The 21,547-nt window shown below is 44.7% G+C and overlaps 2 protein-coding genes across 3 annotated transcripts; both read right to left on the bottom strand.

Annotated features, from left to right (window-relative positions):
- Positions 1 to 476: 476 nt before the first annotated feature.
- On the bottom strand, positions 477 to 10,317 carry LOC117212316 (protein peste-like). Its single transcript, XM_033457040.1, has 10 exons — positions 9,932 to 10,317; positions 7,287 to 7,547; positions 6,289 to 6,455; positions 4,547 to 4,691; positions 4,269 to 4,475; positions 3,497 to 3,708; positions 2,788 to 3,193; positions 2,309 to 2,382; positions 1,941 to 2,166; positions 477 to 1,865 (listed from the first exon to the last, which is right to left on the bottom strand). The coding sequence occupies exons 2-10, from the start codon at positions 7,401 to 7,403 to the stop codon at positions 1,695 to 1,697; spliced, it is 1,725 nt and encodes a 574-aa protein (XP_033312931.1). The 5' UTR covers positions 7,404 to 7,547; positions 9,932 to 10,317; the 3' UTR covers positions 477 to 1,694.
- Positions 10,318 to 12,496: 2,179 nt separating this feature from the next.
- LOC117212314 (protein borderless) lies at positions 12,497 to 19,651 on the bottom strand. Of its 2 annotated transcripts, none has more exons than XM_033457038.1 (12): positions 18,992 to 19,651; positions 18,615 to 18,751; positions 16,662 to 16,890; positions 15,593 to 15,759; positions 15,379 to 15,523; positions 14,751 to 15,025; positions 14,323 to 14,457; positions 14,001 to 14,263; positions 13,753 to 13,928; positions 13,633 to 13,677; positions 13,379 to 13,558; positions 12,497 to 13,300 (listed from the first exon to the last, which is right to left on the bottom strand). In XM_033457038.1, the coding sequence occupies exons 1-12, from the start codon at positions 19,044 to 19,046 to the stop codon at positions 13,077 to 13,079; spliced, it is 2,031 nt and encodes a 676-aa protein (XP_033312929.1). In that variant the 5' UTR covers positions 19,047 to 19,651; the 3' UTR covers positions 12,497 to 13,076. The 2 variants fall into 2 exon arrangements, with proteins under 2 accessions (XP_033312929.1, XP_033312930.1); XM_033457039.1 differs by having other exon boundaries at positions 15,593 to 15,729.
- Positions 19,652 to 21,547: the final 1,896 nt, after the last annotated feature.

Genomic DNA, 21,547 nt, shown 5'->3' with positions numbered 1-21,547 from the left:
TCGATATGGAACGATGCACCTTTTACCAGCAGCTGGAAAGCAAGGCTGGTGAAAGAGAATCGCCAGCCTCTCGGTCTTTGGAGCAGCTCGAGAAATATTTCTCGCTATCAACATAATGACTTTTCTGTAGTAAGCAATGGATCTTTTCAAATTTATCACGATGAATAATAAACGTGCGCGAACATGGCTCGTAGCTATCGCGTTATCTTTTATCTAATCGCAGGCAAACATGGCAGTTTCAATACATACATAGAAGGGAATAAAAAATTCAGTTATTGCCTTTATACATTTAGAAGAGGACATGAGCGTGTTGTTCGCTGTTATCAACGAACGATGAGTCTGCGCGCTTGATTACTCATCGATGATAAAGAAGTTAGCACGACGTGTGTCGCAGATGCTCTTGTTTCCTTCCAAAAAGAGCAAAAGGTTTTGTACATGATCTTTGGGAAAATGAACGCAACGTTCAGATAATTACATATGGTAGTAAAAGTATCGAGTTTTTATTAAAATACAATACAAAATCTGAAACGGCCAGGAGCTTTGTCGTGTGTGTCATAATTACAGGATAGAATTACAACTAGACGATAATTGCACTTGATCGAAACGCGTTAATTTATGCTTCGTAAAATGTATCATACTTGTTCGGCATAAATCATTGGCGCCCGTGGCAATCTTAAAAACAAGTAATAAACAAATAGAAAACTTAACGCCTTTCTCCACGAGTTTGGCACAAGAATAGCATTCGGAACAACAGGAACATCGGTATTGGCGATAAAATTATTATTTATCGTACGCTAATCAACGTATGTTAGGTTGACCTCAGACTACACTAATATACCTATATATATATATATATTGTCAATATTTCACGGTTCTCAACTAAAAGGATGAAATATATTGTCCGTACAATATTGTTAATTCACGAACACCTCTTTCGTTGAAAATCCTGAAATATCGACGATATTATCGATTGTCTGAGAGCACCTTTAAACGACGGCCGCAAAAGTTGGCACCTATTACCCTATTAACGTGACTCGCCGTCCCTATTCGTTTACTTATATTCATAAGCATGAACGATGCTTGTAATTCGGTAATTGCTTGGTTCTGTCGACGTATCGAACCATTCGTGTTACGAAGACCGAACTAATCGTATCTATTGTTATTTCATTCGAGTTCCATTAATAAAGGTTAATTAAAACATCGTTCATGACCTCTCCGCTTTTATCAGTCTTACGTTTGATGTTTGTTGAATAACATAAAGGTATGGAATGTATCGTTGGATTGATCTAGCTGTCCTTTTTTTTAACCATTAAACTGAGGTACAAACGTGCAACCTTTTGGTCTAAATAATAGAAAATCAGAAGGTTCCTTAGCTGAGAGTGATATGTACGAAAATATTTCGAAGACTCGTGGACTCGAAACGTAACTCATACTACGCCATAGAAGATCTCTATTTCCTATAACGCATAAACCATTCCATAGGAACTCGATCCATTTTGTCTAAAATCCTAAATGTTTGAATGCAGTTGAAACGTAAATTCGCGCGATTGACACGGCGTTGCGTTCAAATACTTTGACACTTTGTCGTAGCAGGAGAATCCTCCGATCGTTAGTCGCATCGACGCCACCCGTCGAACACATTTAATCCTAGTCGATCGACTAGATCCATTGCTAAACGTTTTCTTTCCTCTCCTTTATTTTTGGTTCTGAAGCTTCGGCTGTAGATCCGTGTTGAAGCATTCGATCGAATTAAAGTATAATTTACGATCGTTTCTGACGTGTACGTCGTCACCACCGTTGCTCTTATCCAAATAAATCAGTTCTGATTTGTCCGCTGAGGCCGATGCTGTCTCTAGTTTGGAATTCTGTAAACATCATCACGATTCTTACTGCTTTAAAAGTCGCGAACGATTTGAATTCGATGTTTAATAGTAGGTTACCTTGTCGCCAGCCACCGAGTTTGCGCGTTGCTTGTTCAAGAGGTATAATATCGTGATCGTGAAGACTATAAGGGATCCCACGAGCACCATAATCGCGCCAGCGTATATGAATATATTTGGCAGAGATAGGAGCTTTTTTAGCTCGTCGACGAACTTGTCAGTGGCCTCGACTTCCAACGCGAACCACATCACTGGGAAATAAATGGTCGGTACGGATCTGAAAAGCCTAAATAGAAGTCTATCATGAACGTCTGTCGTCTTGTTAGATCCATTTTTGTTGTTTATTTCGCTCGTTCTTCGGCCTAAACGTTAGCGGCATGAGAATCGAATATTCGCTCTGATTGTTTAATTATTGGAAACGTACTTACGATACAGAATATAACGGTTCTAGCAGCACGTTGATCTGCAACTTAGCAGATACTTTCAAAGGAATGCCGGTTTTCTGAAAAAATCCATTTGATTATTTGCAATTGATTCGCGCAGATTGGAGACGTGTTATTCCATTATTTCGAATCTTTCGATACGCGATTGCCGTGACAGTTCCGATCTAATGATAAAGAGCAATCGATTGTAAATAGGTGATCTAATAACAATAACGATGATTGCTACGTCGTGGACGATAAACGACGATAATGACGAAGTATGTCCGATATCGACGTGTCGCGTGGCATCGCATGTAAGGAACTCGTATCGAGGTCGTTGCAGATGTTGCAATGCTCTCTCCGAGGTCGAGTACGTGAACAGAATTTAGTCGATGGGAACATGCAAGGAAATAAAGTAGGAAATAGTACGGTAGTGGGGAAATTCTAAAAACTCGAAGATGGTTGAGCTCGTTGAACGTATTTACCGGCTCGAGCGTGATGAAGAAGTCATGTTCCTCATCGGGATTAAGTCCGGTGACTTGTTCTTTGAGACTAGGATCGGCTCTGTTGAAATGAGGTAAGCTGGCAAACACAGGAGCGCCATAACGACAGGCGCTTACGTTCAGTAGACCAGCGGGAGTGCATTTTCCGTTGCAAAAACAGTTTCCTATGTTTACTACGTCTGGGTCTTCTTCCGGGGCATTTGTGGCCTCTGCCGAGTGTTCGGCCTCGAAAAAGTCCTCGGTCGTGGTAGTTTGCTCGAAATATTTGGCCTGGTCGTGAGGATAGCGTCGTCTCGTATTGTTTCCCAACGTCTTCTCGCTGAGATCGTATCGGTAGCCCTCCAGACCCATGTGATCGGTTGTCTGCGAGTACTCGAACGTCAACGGCCTGCGAAGAACGGAAAAGGAATCGATCGTGATCCGATTCGGAGTCGTAAGGGATGCGACTATCGTCACGTTTGCTCGGAAGCGAACAACGGCGAACCTATTGACTCCACCTACGAAGAAGCTGTCGCGTAAACGGCATTACCGGATGATCCAATTTACGTGTCTCGAAGGTTAACGAGGGAACTTGTGAATGAAAATTGTCTAAGGTTCAGCGACGCTTAATTTGCCGCGAACAGACGAGAGTAATTAGCGAGCAGGAGCGCGCGCCACGCGATTCTTTTCTTTGACGGGCGCCGCAACTGACCTGCATAGGTCACCGCTGAACATGACAATCTCATCTTTCTGTCGATACGGCGACCAGAATTCTCCAGCGCTTCCTTCCACCACGTTGCACGGGCTTTTAAAGAATCTAGTCGTGTCTTTGTAGTTCCATTTCCTCAGGATTCCAAAGTCGTTGATGTTTTGGGCCCCTGTGTCCATATTGAAGTGGCCATCGAACATCGTGGAGCCGTTTCTCTGAAAGCGTAACGTGATGGATATTATTAGATATTCGTACCGATATCTTGAAAGATCGAAATCTGTCGTCGTTAATCGAAACACAGGTGGCGTTTGATAACGCAACGATAGATAATTCTAAATTGTTTTCTATGATCAAGTAGCCATACAAACGAAAATTCGTCGCGACGATTTTATTGCTGAACGGCCTTTATCGAGTGGCGTGCACTCTTCAGGATTTACGACGCAGGGAAAAAGGGAGGAAGAAAAGTCGCTTTGGCGCGTAGGTGGGATTAGTTCGCCGTAAATGTTGCATGCGTGACGTAACAAATTAATACATAATACGCCTCCCATTGCTTTTCATTCGTCATTTAGCGACCTACACGTGACCTGTTCTATTCAGTACCAATTTAAGTCGCGCTGCGAATAATTTATCGTCGGCTGCAATGCCGTTGCTACAACAGCGCAAATCGCATCTTCGACCTTCTGCGCGTCCTCGACACGATTAAATAAACAATTTTAGCTATAATTTCTACTTTGAGATGGTTGGTTTTCCTCCAATTATTTACTCTCCAACGTACCATGTAGAACCATCCGAACTTGTCAAAGGGTGGAACATCCTCTCCCATTCCGGCTGCCATTTTTCCAAGCTCAATGAGCGTGTCGTCGTAACCTTTGAATAGCAGCTGATCCACTGTCTTCGTAGTATGCACGTCCAACGACGACAACATCAGCGACAGGGTGGCTTGCAGCGCTCCATCCCAGTATCGTACTTTGTGTTTCGCTGACTGAAAGAGAAGCATGAACGATGGATGTTTACGGTATCTAACGTAGTTTTTTACCAAAAAGGTTTACTCACGATCGCGACGGTGTTCAGTTGTGTGATGCGGTCGGTCAAGGAACCATTGGTAAGCTCCGGTACGAAGTACCACCATCGTCGGTTGAAGTAGCTGACAGTGTGGTTCTCAGGGTGAAACACCACGTTTGCTTTTTGCCTGATCTCCCTGAAATTTCGATGTTCCAGTATGAATCACGGGAACGGGAATTATTTTCGCAAAGGAAGCAATACGCACGTGAAATCGTAACGAATCACGCGCCTATTACTTCTTATCTGTGATGGGTATAATTTTCTCTGCTGCTTTTTATAATCGAGTTACATCACGACAGTTAGTTGCAAATTGTCGAGCAAGTTTCAATAAAAAGTGTTCGTTCTTCCGAGAGCGCTCAATTTGGAATCGTTTGAACGCGTTACAAGTTTCCATAACGCTATTTGCTTATCGTCCGAAGCGGAAATAAATAATAACAAAGCAGGATAAATAATAACGTGTTGCCCTAGCATTATCCGGTGCACGGAAATCAGGCGGGTAAATGGCAATAGTTAGGCGCGTGTTGCTCCAAGTGGTGGTGGCTGCCAAGCGATCTTCAATTAAGCGATACGTTCGTGATTAGAGAGCCGTGATTTGGTGCTTTAGCCTACATATGCTTGCACATTTCGTTGATTAGATTTGACGCGACAATTGCTGCCCGCTAAGTGTATGAACTCGCGGATGCACCTTGCAGCGGGTCTAATCTTCGCTTATTGCTAGCAGCGCAATCTTTGTTATGTAATCGTCTCGAGATTAGGGCGAAATCAACGACAAGCAAGGAGAAGCTCACGCGTCGACCTTTTCGATGACTTCGTTGCAATCAAATCGGCCAATTACTTCCGTCTCGCGATCGACCAACTAAAATGCCAATCTGCGCCAGAATCAAATCGCTTCCACATCTTGTTGCATGTTTCTAAATATAGTTTTGACTGAGTTATACTTGCGCTTGCATTCCACAGGCCGAGATCTGGCACTTTAACGCATACTCCGACTCATTTCATTTGCTACTCATTTTTATTCGATGAGAATTTCCGAATTGATGAAAACCCGATTGCCAAAGGTTGCACGAACCACGTATCGTCACGCCCTGGTTCGCGTTCGTTCACGTACCATCGGGAAAAAGCAATTAAACGAGCAATTGTTTTGTGTAACATTTAGATCTTCCTACGCTAGCTTGGTGACCCGTCGACCGGTCGAGTTTTCACCGTTCATTAAGATGTCAATACCGCGAGGTTAAATAGTATGCTCGTTTTTTATCTTGATTAGGTCGCCGATTAAGAGTGCCCTCGTGGAAGGTGACTTCGAGCCTCCTTCTCGCGTTCGACGTATCGACGTGGGATTTCTATTCGATATGAGCGCAAATTCAGCCAATTTGCGTCATCGATACATCTAGATGAACTTGTAATTTTCGTGATTATAAGTACTGTGTTTAGTATCAGTTTGTATTGAGTGGCAATTCAATGTTACGCAACAGTTTCCGCTTTGATCACACCGTCGTTTTTTTTTTTTCTAACGATTCTTCGATTTCCGTGACAGCACGAAACAAGCCTGATATTTAATTGATGCTGAAAAGAGAATACCGTGTCCCGTTGACGACGTCATGTTCCTGTTATTACTGCATCGAGGTTTTCGTTATTATCAGTACAAATGCTGCGTTAACTCGAAATTTGTCGTTTCCTCGACGCCTCCGCGAAGATCGTTAAATCGAAAGCTTTATGTATTCGACGAATCATACCGAAATACGTAAGGACCAACTTCTTCGAGGTTCGGCTTCTTTCCAGGTGTCTTCAATTCCTCTGGATTAGTCCAATTGAAAAACCGAATTTTGAAATACATGGGCGGCAAGCTACTCGTGTCGTTCCATACTTCGAACGCTTTGGAACTTGGCGTCAGCGGCATTTCCTGGTAACAGAATTAACTTTTATCGTAGCAGTATCATTACGTATAGTATCAAAGCTCATTACATCCACTCAGCTATGAAATCGGTTAAATCGCTATGAAATCAGTCATTTGCTCGTAAACGAAGCATGCGTCCCACAAAAGTGTAATATGATCGTAAATAGGTCTGCAACCGAATCGTACACTATGCACGTTCCTTCGCAACGAAAAATTATACGTCTAGTGTAACTCTAAAGAGATATGTCAATTCAGTGAACAATCAACCACTTTTCCAATCGTGTTGGGAACAACGACGAGACACAAGTGAGACTATCGACTAGCCTGTTTCATCCCGACCGCGGTCGTCGAGAAAATCTCGGCTATTAGACAACTTTGTTCGTTCCGTTTTGTGCAGATTGTCTATGACGAAAGCTTTCGACAAACAGAGAGCCTCTGTGCCGACAATCAGGCATATAAACGATATAGAAATAAAATCGCGTCAGTTAAACGAATCGCGAGATAACCCAGAATCGCGAGGCTATCCGACCAATTCTCGCGCAGGAAGAATAAAGCGTTCCGACTATATTTTACGTTAGTCTCTGATGAAAATAAACAGTTTCCCAAACTATCTCGGCAATAACGACGGAGAAACGTATAGTCACGTTGTTGTAGCGTGTGGTAATCATAAAAGCACCAAGACGCACTTCATTTGTTTAAACGATTCAGATCGATATACTTTATCGCGAAAAACGAACGAAATTGCGTCACTGTCTGCACGATTATGCAAATTAGATGCGAAACGTGTATGTAAATTAAAATGCTCGGTTCGACGAGCAATGATCCATTGATACCCACCTTTTGCAGAATGTAATGAAAAATTGCTGACGAGGAGGAATAGAGGACCGTGCCAGAAACGATCAGCAGGACGCCGAAAAGACCAAGGCCAAGAGATTTGCTAGTCCAAGGCCTCATGATGACGGAAGCTTGTGTACGCGGAAAATCGTTTCTTGACTTCTCAGCATGTGTGCCTCCAACGGCCGCGGTCAATGTGTTCGCCGATTAGACCTACACCCGGTCACTCTTCCGGCTGTTATGTGTTTTTCTACGTCGCGAAGCCTGAAACAAGATAAAACCTATCTAATCAGGCAGTCACCGAACCACTTTTTCCACGCTCTCTTTCGTCTTGTTGTCTAACCATACATACATCACGTATATACGTTTGCCATCTACGTCCTACGTGACATGTTTCTCATTTGGGCCATAGAAACGATGACTTTGCCACTTTGTAAATTGCGAGAGAACGTGATTGTCTGGGTCGTAAAGCCAGTAAGAGTAATGTAAACGGTTGCTCGAACGTTTAGCTCTCGGGTTTTGGTTAGGTTTGGGTTCTGGTATCTAAATTATAGTATGGAAGAAGGTCATAAGATGCATTACCCTACCGTAATTTGTCTTTTTCGACGATCCGAATGGCAAAGTTTATCGGTGAATAACGCTCGAAAACGTTTTAGTTCGTGCTCCTCCTTTTTTCTGTTAAGAAAATGAAAGAAGCAACTCGCCAATAATATTGTGTCGTATAAATTGCAGAGTTTCGTGGAACGATTTGGGTAGACCTCTTGTTTTACATCATCACGTGTCGTTCGTTTTTTATTCCCTTTTGGCTCATCTTTGACCTACTTTGCTTTATTAATTTGTTGGGCGCTCGAACTTGTCCACACGATGATTTCATCGTAACAAACGTAACATATAATCCGCCTTTGACTGTTCTGATATTAAACAGTATGATGTAATCCAGGTTTAATGAATTTATGTAACTCAGAAAAAAATACGGAACGAATGATCGATCGCGCTAATCGCGAAGAAAACGCATCGGAGATTTTGTTTGAAGAGTCGCGTATTCCCGTTCACGTGTTTACATACTTGATCTATGCAAATGATTATTCAGATATTGTCGATAGTAAAATAAAAACATCGGCTTTTTCGAAAACGAAGAGGTGGAAAATATATATGTCACGACAACGTTTGAATAGTCGACGAGATTCTGAAACGTGATCCTAAAAGTTGTAACTCGTACCACGATACATACACAGCGATTCGGCGTGAAAACATGCAATTGACAGCTTCGCTGATACTGCGTTTTCTCCAGATAATTTTATTATCCGAATGCATGCGTCTTTTGTGAAATAAAATGTTACGAGACAATCGCAATAATAAATCGTTCCCGAGCGTTGCAATTAACTTCAAGTATCTTTTTTTGTCGATAATCTTTGTACAGAATTCGTGAAAAATCAAGCGAGTAAAAATTACGTGCCAGGTTTCAATATATTACAGATTTTTATGATATGCTTGGCCATGACCCACGTGATCCCATGAATTTTGTGTCATACAGCTACGTTTACTCTTAGATTAGCCGGATGCTTTTACATTGCCGTTTTTAATTGTGTCAACGTTATCACCTTAGCGTTACTTGTAAAAAATTGGGAAAAAGGGGTCACATTTGCATTCATATAAGAAACGAATTTGTAGCAAATGCACGTATATTTTTCGTCATGAGATGATTTATTTACGGTCGCATGACAGCGCGTACTCGAAATCATATCCGCGAGCGGTTTCGCGAGGCTGGAAAATTTTATAAAATCTCGAACTTAAACACGAGGATTGGGCGTAACAAATAGAGGGACGATAGCGGAGGTTTAGTCGCACGTTTTGTCGCGTATCCGCTCGTATCCGTCCATATCGTATTGATGTAGGAGCACGAGTAATGGGAGGTTATTTATCGGTTCACCGTCCCGTGGTGTCCACCGCGTTGTTCCGACAAAAGACGCGAACGAGTGTGTTCTTATCGTTGGAAGCGCCAATGGACTGCCACCGTCTCCTCTTCGTTCATCGATATCTCCTGACCTTTAATTCCTTCCCGACCGAATTTCTTTTTCGCGCATCGACGTCCATCAACGTGCAGTATCGCGCGCATTGCTTTATAGATCAAAAATAACATAGAAGTAGCAATGGGATCATTGATTTTTCTGCCTCTTTTCGAGCAAGGGTCTCGCGGATTATGAATGAAGCGGCCTCGACAACTATCACGGTTACGACGATCGTTGCAATCGCGGATTTTCATTGTACGTGTTCGACGTTCCACGTATGTTTGTTGTTCGTCAACCAGTAGGTAATGTTTCCTTTAGAGATAAATATTTATATTAGACGGATATCACGGTACACGTGTAAACCGATTAAATTTAAACCAACTATTCTCTATCCTCTCAAAAAACGATTCACATTATTTTAGCTAGGACGATCGTTCACGGACGCGAATGAACGAAAAATAAGCCTAACGCGACGCAAAGCCTAATCGGAACATCTTGTGAGAATGTTAATATGGAACTGTGCTTTGCCACGCAACATTGCTCTTTGAGACTCCGAAAGATGAGTAATCTTCCCACAAACACCGACTACTATATCTCCAAACGTGAATAAAACGTGGCGATGATATGCGATTGACTTACTTGTTTCACGTAGTCCACAGTGTACGTTCGATTACTTTCACTGTCCACGATCTAGACGAAGACTTCTTCAGTCAAGAAATGACGATAACTTTAACGAGATTATAGACCAAGCTCAATCACCTCGACTCTAACGTGTGATACTGTATACAGCACGGTTGTTACTGCCGCGTCCGATGAATCAACAGGCTGCATATAATGTGACTATTGGCCGCATCCCCTCCACTTAGGGAGACTTCCCTCCTTTGCTCACCAATTCGGACCCTCGTCATCCCGCCTTACTCCTTCGAAACCTCTTGAAGAATTTTCTCCCTCTTAAAAGCGACGTCGAATCGCTCGCTCGTATATACTAGGGACAAGGTCTATTATCCTATGATCGAGCAGTAGTTTGGCTTCTCTCCAAACCGCGTCGCAGGCCCACGAAACCAATCCAATGGTGGTTTCGTCGTCAACTAATTATAACACGTGCTTGCGCTATCATTACACGTATCACGTGTTGCGAATGAAGCGCGTTTGCGATAAAAGGAAGTAATTCGTAAAAGTCGCGGATATGGAGTACGAGTGCTCGCCGGTAATTGCCCTCTCCGTTTTTCGCTGCTCAAAACGGATTAACGTACAAAATCGATTTTCGAAACGAACGCCATTCTTTCCACACGAACGTTTCAATTTTCGATGCAGACGCAATTCAATCAATTAGTCGGACTCGTTTGTCCTGGACAGTTGAATAATATGAAGGCAACTTACTTTTGCAGGAAAGTTCAGATGCTCAATGCGTCGAAGCTGATTTGGGCTAACAGGATGATCTTGACCTCACGTGATTGACCAATGCCTTACGTGGCTGTTATGCAATGGTCCTTTTATTGAATATTTTATCGAAATACGTTTTGTCAACCATACGCAACATTTTCCTCGTTGTCACGCAGATTGATAACGCGTGAGCAACTCGAATTGATATGCCGAAGCATATTTGAGAAACACGGTGCATGAAAAACGTGGTGAAGATTTATTTACCATGGGCGTTGAAGCATAGTCGACGCTGCTGATATCTTATCTTCCGATGCAGTTGTGTGAAAAGGGAAACAATCTTCGAACAAGACACACGACTTATTTTACATCGTTAAATCTTAACGACCGACACCAATCGAATTCTCGCCGTGGTACATGTTCGAAAGAAAAACGAACGAATCGCGATCTACCATGATACCGAGATCAACTCGGTTGACTATACGTAAGTACGTAAGTGTTTCGAACGACACTCGACCTAAAACTGGAGCCGAGCGTGTCAAAGGAGGCAAGGGGCTACGTTCGCGACAGGTAGTAAGCCACAGAAGTGCCTGATCGCCCCGTCTAACCCCTCCGCCTGTCTGATCCGGTTCAAAGCAGCTGATCTCTTCATTGCCAAGCGGATCCGTCTGCATCGTTTGCGAAGAGTAGCCATAAGAACGCGGCTTCTGTCTGTTAATTAACCCGGCAATTTCGTTGCGATTAATTCCGACCATGCCTCGAGCGTTCACCCGTTCCTTTGCCTGTGGAACACACTGTTCGTCTGAAACCTTCGTTTAATCATTACCGTGTACGCCCACGAATCGCCCGAACTAGCGCAGTACGCGCACTAAAACAGACATTCACTGAGGCTCGACTGCGTCGAAATCGATCACAGTGTACCTGTTTTAGCGATCAAATAAAATTGGATATCTATTAGATGGTCGGTCGTCGTTCATTACGATAAACGATTATGGATCGTTATCGAATGAGTGGACGTAATGACACGTATTGATCTTTCGGGATTAGAGATCTCGAGTGTATTCACGTGTGTCTACAACTTTTACAGATAGAAACTTTTAATTTTACTTTCGACTTCCAATCTCAAGCGCTAGACTTGTTTGGAGTAGATAAGTATAGGAATTTTTCAACTGTTCAAATTCACCCGATATCTCGAGAACTACAGAGTAAAAAGAGGCGGGCAAAAGTGTTCTTTTTGGATACATAATTCATAGGGATAAGAACGGTCGAGGTTCCCAGAGACTTGTGTTTGTACATCCGTTCTCGAATAATCTCTACGGTTCCATTTCGTGACGGGTTAAAACGACTTTTAAAACTTCCTTTTTCGAGATCATCATCCGTATACCGTTACGCAACGAAATCTTATCTAAGGATTATTTGTATCGTAACGGAACTTCAATTTGTAGTAGATATTTTATCAAGTCATTCGGATTAGACGTAATGCAGATCGCAATCAGATAATCTCGACACTTTTTCACCAATACAGCCGCATTTACACGGAATCTAAACAGAGTATCACGACATTAGGGTTCCAGTATCGCTTCTCACTGAAACACTATCTTCCACTGGATCATCGACTATCGTTCAGCTGCTTACGAAACCCGCCAAGATCCTGCAGTCTCAAGAACAACCTCCGCATTTCGTGTCCCTGACCGTGTGAAGACAAAAATATGCAGTTAGCGTAAGCCGATTGTCAGCCATGTCCAAACAATTTCGAACAGTGCTTGTCCTGTATCATGGATTATACAAACAGTGTGATAGTCGCGAAGGAATATGTCAGAGGCATGGTGCATAGTAATCGACACAATTTATTTACAATACAAAAACGTTTCGGATGTATACATACGTAAATATAGTCCTAGCCGAATCATTTAACCCGGTAGACTGGGACACGTTGGATGCTTTTGACGGGTTAAGAACCCATACGTTCCTCGAGGCCTGGTGGCCAAATAACGGCCAAATGCCGTATCTAATCCTTAATAAACGTGCACTTATCTAATAAAGCTTTTAAACGATACATAATGTAACACGATGCAATGCAAGAACACTCGTAGTAGTAACTTATACGTAAACGCAGTAAATCAAACCGTCCCACATACGAAACTCTTCAACATCGAATGATTGCCGCCTCGATCTTACACCTCCCTTACATCTACGCGATCGATAATATATTACATAGAAACGATTACAATTTCGCGAGTCGACGAGCGATTCACTTGGAAAAACGAAATTCATCGTACTGTATCAACTATCGATATCGCTACGTTAGGGAAGTTCGTTTCTGCGCCCGCGCGTTGACTTTCGATCCTCTGCCGAAAGCTTTCCACTTGAAACGCGCTTAAGGTCATTCCACAATGGGCATCCCTTACTTCTCGTTCGATGACTGACAGAAACGTTTCTTTGCCCACCATATGGCAGCCAGGGCTGCTGCCAAAAATCCGATGCCCGCCACTATTCCCATGGAAATCGCCCTGTTCCTACGGTATGCTGGAACTTCGAGACTGACGCGCTCGCTTGTGGCCACGTCGTCCGACATCGACATTGCGGCCACCTCGAACGTATAATAGCTCTCCTCTTCTAAGGTTTTAACTGCAACGATTGTCCGAAATATTAAATATAACGCGACAAATTGAAAGTGCTGTTTAACAAACGAAGGTCAACAATTACCTAGGTAGTAAGTGTCGGTCGTTTCTGCTCTTCCGTATAGTTGCTCGGACGGGCCTCGGAACCACCTAACAGCGTATAGTCTCACTTGCTCTTTCCCGTAGGCAGGGGGTTCCCAGGTGACTAAATAACCCTGCACTGTGGCCTGTACTCTGACGTTGATCGGCGGACCCATTCGGTCGTCTTTTAAATAAAGAATGTTTCGATAAGATCGCAAAGTGTAGAAAGGTAAAAAGCGTAGACTTAAGTATGCCTACCTGGTGGACTACGATATTCCGATGCCGAATTCTCGTCTATCGAACCTGAAATTTATTTGTCCGATATCAATCTGTACGTCTCGCGTACAATAGTATCGCATTGTATGGAATGGTACGTACTTGGCTGTGTGAAAATACGCAACGTTTTACTAAACATCCCGTCTCCGTGTTTGTCCTGGCTAAGCACCATGAATTCATACTCGCGTCCGGGATTTAGATTGTTGACGGTGGCCTCGGTGATTTTCCTAGACACGATCTTCATCGTTCTCCATTCCGTGGTATCTGTTGGTCTATACCTGTTAGCGAGAATAAGTAGTTGTGTAACGTTGTAAACGATATCACACCGATACTTTGAAAGTTTTGCTTACCAAACTGAATACTCCATCTTGGGCCTCACGTACCCTGGCACCCAAGTCAGCGTGACCGCGTTATTGCTGCTGTTGGCACTTAGATTGTACGGTGCTCTCGGAGGAACGTTCAATACCATCAATTCCGTGTCCGCAACAACGGTTGCAGCTTCGTTGCTAGCCGCGCATTGATACAGTCCTCTATCCTGTTCTTGAATCCTATCGATCGTCAAATTGCCACCGATCACGATGGTTCTGTTTCCTGGTGGTACTGGCGAACCATCCTGTTGCAGAAATCGAGATTAGTTGAGAAGGAAAATGGAAGGTCATCGATGAAACGTACCTTGTACCAAACGATCGACGGTCGATGGGATTGATCTCCATCCCTAGCGTCGCAGGGTATCTCCAAACTCTCTCCCAATTTCCTTATGTACAAGTGTTGTGGGGTCACTGTAAACACCGGCGGCCTTTGCACCACCTATCAAACGACATTTCCGAATTAGGAGCGAGAATTATCAAGGGCGAGCCGTTTGAGCCGGCAATTGTGTCCCTCTAAAAGTTGACAATTGGAAAATAAAGGAACGATTAACACTGGTCTGCCAACGATCAATGGTCTCAATGATGACATTGCCTTGTTCTCTTTTCTTCTATGCTACTTTCGGGGTCAACGATTTTCAGACCGGCTTCGTGAAAAGCTTTGCGTTTCATTCAATTGCAATTATGTTACAATTGTACATATGTAATGAAAAAAAAAAAAGGGGAAATACTCGCCACGGTGATCGAGGGGCTCGGCCCGTCGGTGCCCAGTTCGTTGTACGGTGTACAAGTGTAACTTCCGGAATGAGTTTCGTCCACTTTGCTGAAGTACAGAGAACCGTTTCTCCTGTAGAAGACGCCTTGAACGTTGTAAGGATCGAAAAGAAATCCATCCTTCTCCCAACGCAGGTTCGTTAGGTGTGGATTTGCCCTAAAATGACAGTCCAGGAGGGCTGGTTTTCCATACGGGAGATAGACTTCCCGGGGAGCGTATATAACCTTCGCCTTGTCTGAAACGTCAAACTATACTTCGTTAACGGAGCACAGGTCAGAGTCACGGGTCCCATAATAAAGCAGGGAATGTCGAACAAAATTCTGGTGCGAGCCACGCTCGTTACACTTTCGCCCGCAGAGATCTTGATTACCGCGCAGTTATCGTCGGTTGTTCTCGTCGGTAATTCCCATTATTCCGCTCATGTTATTATTTCATTTCCTGGGCGAAAGTGTGCGATCATGGCCTCGTGCGGTATTCCACCCTCTGATATCGCTACGTGTGCAATTGCAGGCGCATTTGTGTCGCTCGATTCTATAGATCTCGAGGTCTAATTCGTTGGCACAGAAGGGATCGTCTGAGAATACTTGCATTGTACGTTGAGGAAGGCCGAGGCGCTCTGCTGGTCTCCAGTTTCACCGGTCACCATGCAGGTGTACTCCCCAAGGTCACCCATGGCAGGCGCGTTGATGGTCAGCGTTCCATTCTCGGCGATGGACGCTCTCCTTCTAAGATCCTGTTATAAATCGGTCGAAAATCAACTGCGGACACCCTGTGTTACACCACGATCGACAAAAAATGTTACCTCGATTGCTGTAATTTCCACGCCCTCGCGGAACCAGTTTACGACCGACTTCTCTCCTTTGGCGACGCAATCGAAACTAACGGACTCACCCTCCATTACCGTCTTGTTGACAGGCGGGACCGCCAGCAAAGTCTCGCCTGGAACAGACGTCGGAAACGGCGACGCACCTGGGTTGAACGATTTAACGAGTCTGCCCAGTTTCAGGTTAGTAAGCATCAGCGGGATTACATCGTTTCGTTTGGTTTTAGTCTGCCAGCAATAGGCGGGATTAATCCTTCGAATCGGTTAATTCGCTTTAATCGCAGTGATTGCAACGTGTTAATCGATCTAGTGCACATTCGTAATGGTTAATCGACGCGCTTGCCACCGTGAATCGTGTGCACAATAACGTAAGTGTTATTTCGATTCGGTGCGTGACAGAGGCATTATGTTCTTTCAGTGGCGAACCGCGGAAACGCTTTCTCGCTACGCCACCGTTTTCCGTTCCTTTATTTTCTGTTTCTTTTTCTGTTTTTTTTTTTTTTTTTCTAGGAAAGGGCGCGCCACTGCGTGCAAAACCACGTATCCGCGTATGGTCTATCGAGGGCCACTTAATTTCGCGATTGGTTCTACTGCGATCAACTGCGCTGCGAATGCGCACGATGACTCAATTCCTTATTAACGTTCAACAGAACTCTAGCGGTAAAAAGCAGAATTCCGTCTGAGTTAACGAGTGAATCATCTTGCGCTACGAAGCGGGATGAGTTGAAACGAAACTTCGTATATTCCGTCTCCCGATACTTGGACTGAAATAATTTTTTTGGAATCCGAACGAGGCTTAAAAAACTAGAATGACGTATGAAAAATGAAATTAGGTGTAAACGTTTACTTCCTCGTTGCCGGAAATCCAGGACGGTTTCACGGTCACGAGCCTCTGCTTCGTCCAGCGCGGCATTAGCGTTGGTTGTCCAGCGTGACCCAATTTAGTGCTCAGGGTTAGTCAGTCGGCGTTTAACTGCGTTAATTCCCTTCACCACTTGGTGTTATCGAATTAGCCGATTAACGGATGCAAGAAAGTGCGCGACCTTACCATCTATGGCGAGGTGGAACCACGTTCCATTGTTCCTGGAGTTAGGCGTTCTGTTCGGGAAGATCACCCGACACTCGTACCATCCTTGATCGCTCTCACGAATATTCGTGAGATTAATGCTGCCCTGTCCATATCCGCGGTTCACGGCATCTTCTAAAAGATGAACGCGACCCTCGTAGCCCAGTCCCACAGACGGATATCCGTTGTACCATGAAAAGATCGTTCGACCCTGGAACGATCACAGATTGCTCGGTATTAAAATTCTCTTCCGGTATCAGAGGATGATTCGTGTCGACGATGCGTCCCTAACAGCTTCCTCTCCCATCGCCATGTACGCGACCAATAGTCACGGTTCTCCGTACGATTGTTCATCGTCGGTGTGAACAATTTCTCTTCCTGCGTGTAATCGCTAACGGACGAAACGTAACAACGCTGCAGACGTGACTTAAACCTAATTTATCGATCTATTTTGACTTCCGACGTGCGATTACGTTCGCGAGGCCAGCCAGTAGACAATCAATTTCATAACCGTGGCTCGATCGCGTTAACGTTAGAAGGACTGGAAAAGAAGTGCAACACGAGACGACGGAAGTCGCGTTACGAAGTCAGAGATTTACGTGATCCTTGAAAGAAGAAACGGTCGGCGGCTCGTAAAAATGAAAAACGCTGGAACTTAGGGAACGCTGGCGGTCAAAACGAGGCTGGTGAAAAGGCCGCTAATCGTCCCTAATCGTCTGACAATGCGTTAGCAGTGACCCACTGGTTGGACCCCTCGTGTCGCGGACTCGCCGTGACTAAATATAATGCAACCTTACGTCCCGTACTCCAATTACTACGTTCGACAGACAGAGAGGGACCGAACACCTGTTTTGCATACGCATCGACGCAGGGACCAATCAGGTTAAGTTCCACTTGATTTCATGCGGTAGCCATGTGCGACGCTCAATCTGTTTCCGGCGTGCGGCTGCACGCGTTTCCAATGGAACATCCGCGAAAGAACGACGCCTCTTCGCCGTTAACAGGAAATCAACACGATCAATCGATGTCGCTTTAAGGATTTCGTTTAGCTCGCTTCGTTCGTATTTTACATTAGGTAACAGTCAACCGACACGATTTCTCGTGAAGTTTTGGAAATTTCCTATTTAGATCCATGACGACGAGAGTTAACGAAAAGATCGGACATGTATAAACAAAAAAACAAACGCCTATGACTCTGGCATTCTTGCTACAGAATGGAAGTTAAGAAAGTTTGTCGATCGAGAGGATTTACACACGATGGAAAGATTGCAACACAAAATTGTACAACTGCAACCGCATTAACATCGTATCCGCGGAATATTGCGCGATGCCTCGAAATCGAGACTCGGAGTCACGAAAAACTATATCGGGCTTCCCACACAGATCGAATGCATTTCTTGAAGAAACCGAATCACCTACTCGACCTCGAGCCAACACTTTTCTACGTGGTTGAACGTAAGCGCAGACTGTTCTCTGGTAGACGTAATCTCGATTGGACGGATTAATCGATGTAGATCTCGTTTTTTCTACCTTGCATCGAGTTAGAATCATCGGATCAGGCCTCAATGACGAAACATAAATTAACCTCCATGTTTCTATTATTTTGATTAAATTACACGAAGACCAGGAGTCATTATAACGGGAGTATAAGTTATCTCCTTGAGATGAGCTATCAATTTCCTTGAAGGATCAAGAACGATACCGAGCGATACCGGTATCGATGCGTTTGGACGAGTCCAAGTTTCATCTTCCCCTGGTAACCACAAACCACGTAACCGATAAACAAGTCGAGATTTTCGCATCTTGAGAGGAATAATATTGTTTATCGAAGTTGAGCAATATCGTTTCTGTCCTTGTTGTTCGTATCTCATACGGCGAGATGAAACCTACTAGATGAAATCGACGATACTTTGAAATCAATGTTGTCGCACTTACGTCACGATTCCATTGAAGAATGTAGGGAATCGGAGTCTCGTGTGGAAAGTCCAAATCGCAATTAAACACCTCGTACTCTCCAACTCCTGCGTTCAGATAATTCGGCTCGTTCTCTTCCTCCAGTATCAAGCCGAATGCTGAAAATAATAGAGACGCGAATCAGCAAATGATAAGCGAGTGAACAGTCGGCGCGGTTGGCGAGAACATCGCGTGATAAATAACAATATAGGATCGAGTCAATTTTCGCAAATTGGTTAATTTTCTGGTGTATTACGCGCGACCGTCAAGCGAGTCCCAATTAAATCGACGCAAAGTTCGATATCAACGAGCCTCGAATGTTGAGAAGAAAAAGATTCCCGTTGGGACGTGCGACTCACCTTGGTAGCAGAGGAAGATGGCCAGCAGCTGGTGAATGCCAATCGCTCTGGACATTTTCTTCGGTTATCCAAGATCGCTGTTACGATGAATTCTCACCGTTTTCGTAGCTGCCTTCCGGCGATAGTACGCGGACGCAATGTCAGAAGCAAGTTACACCTCGCGCCCGACGATGACGTCGTTCGAAACACGGCAGCAAAATACATCTGTCATCACTGACACTCATTAAACATCGACCACCACCTGCGACGGTTAAATGACACGCGACACTTTCGCGATCGAACTTCTGGCTCGATCAACGTCAACACATCCACCGCCTCCCTTCTACTTCTCTCTTCCTACTCTTTGCCTTGTCCTTGAGATGTTCAGCACTGTGTTTTTCTACCAAACATCCGTACTTCTCGATCCGTCGATCGAGTCACTCGAAATCGAGCCTCTAGCGTTTTTATCCCGACGCGTTCTCCGTACGATCTGGTTGCAGCGGTTTTAACGTTGACGTCTTTTATTGAAAGCCACGAGATCGAGTGGTACCGAGAGATCGATGCGGCCTGCCGAGCTGGTCCACCGTGGAACGTTCGCTCACCGAATGCTTCGGTGGTTGTGGTGATAACCAAGTAATCGCTCCGCCTCGCTCAATCCAAGCGGATACGACGCCGAACAGAAGCGGTAACGAGCTGTGCAATTGGGAAGGGGTAATGCTACTAGCGTCCAGAGAAGGGAGATCCGCGGGGTACCAGACGATTCTACGTTCGCGGTTTCTAGTTGTACGGGCTTCTCTAGCGCCGCGCCGTTCCTATTAACCGGCACACCCACCACGCGAACGGGGGGCGCGCCAGAAAAATGATTAATCCGTTCCGTGGGAGAAGCCGAGAGTCAGGTGCAATCGGTGGATGATTTTATGGGAACAAGGGATGGCCTCGTATCATCGTCTCTCATCTACGCACATTATCTATCTATCGTTTGTTATCTAGGATCCTTCAAATTTTGCACCCAGTTAATTCTCTCTTATCGTACTCTGTAGTCTGTACTCGCGAAGTACGCCCTGTTCTTTCATCGCCTGGCGGGAGAGTTTGTCCATTCAATCTGGCACGAATCCCGTTCTTTCAGTGTCACACTTTCTTATCTGAAGCTGGATCGAGTGTAGTTAAGAGGCCCAAACGGAGATTAAAGGTTCGTCAAACCTGATCTTGCATAGAAATGAACGACCATTTATAGAGACATCCGATTCAGCCTGCGAATGGTTCTAAATTTAGGAACGCTTTGACGTTTCGTAGGAACGTAGTTGCGTTAAGAGAACGTAAGTAGCAGAAGGTTAGCGCGATAGGTGTAGCTGGTTGTCGCAGAGATCTCTTTTATTTATCCGCCTACACAGCGTAATTACGTCTCGCGGTGCTCTCGTAACGAAGACGCCGACTTCCGGCAACGGATATTTACTATCGCGTCACGTTCGTCGAGTTCACGGGTCCGTTTTTCGGTGTAAAATTCACCATCTCCGACAGTAATTCTCTCGCTCGATTAAAGCCATTGGCTTGGTAATCGGTGCGTCTCTGGTTTCCACCGATTATGGGACCTTTGTCTTTGCTTTATTGTTTTCCGCTGCGGATTAGATTTACCGATTAAATTCGCTACAAGGGCGGATCGAGCGATAATTTCGCAAAGAGAGACGACGCGATCGAAGGAATGGGAAAGCAAAGAAAGCTAATAATTGAAACGAGGATGTTCCTGTGAGAGATGGGTCGAATCGAATCTCGATCGAGTCATTGCAGCGATACGACGACGACAACGACGACGAAGCTGCACACCGGTACAGTCGCGCGCCATTTGCGTGGGTGACCTCAGATTACGTCACATCCGTCCCTTGCCGCATTAGTAGACTGCCCACAGCCTTGTCACGCTGTTGAGATAATGGATCCATTCGCATGGATCACGATCCAGGATTGGACGTGCCCGGGACACTGGAAATAAATGCGTCCATAATGATACGGACCGAATTATTTCATCGACGAGCCATAGAAGGGAGCAACTTGTTCCTGGTCCACCTGCCATGCGACCAATGAATCTTCGGAAATCGAAAATGGGAGTTGCACATCGACCGTCTCGCGTTTAGGTCACTTCGCAGCTAAACCGTCTCCGCCGCAGCTGTCTCGCGGCATAATCATGCGGTATTTAATTCTTTTTCTTCGAATAGACCATCGAAAAGCCTCGTGAACGCATTTAGCCGATGTAGACGCGTCGAGTTGGAATGTTAGCGCGACGAAGCGCTCCAGTTTTTCGCCCGCTACGTTATCGAGGGAAATCATGGAAATTACAGTAATTCCCGGTAATCAGTACCGTAGACGCGTTGCGCAAATGTTCCTTCTGCGCGCGTTTAATGGCCGGTCATACGCGCGGTCTTCATAAATTACAGACAAAGACCGAGATTTCGCGTTTCTTCGCTCAGCCTACAAAAATACGTACCTACAGCATTCTCGGTTGAACGATTGGACGTTGCCCTCGTTACGCCGAATTGGCAATGATCTTATTGCCTTGGCCAGTGGTTCCGTTTCATCAGTTTCCTG

Source organism: Bombus bifarius, unplaced genomic scaffold (assembly GCF_011952205.1).
Source record: "Bombus bifarius isolate JDL3187 unplaced genomic scaffold, Bbif_JDL3187 scf7180000008288, whole genome shotgun sequence".
NCBI classification, from domain to species: Eukaryota; Metazoa; Arthropoda; class Insecta; order Hymenoptera; family Apidae; genus Bombus; species Bombus bifarius.
The sequence above is the reverse complement of the archived record's forward strand: the minus strand, read 5'-3'. Positions and strand labels throughout refer to the sequence as shown.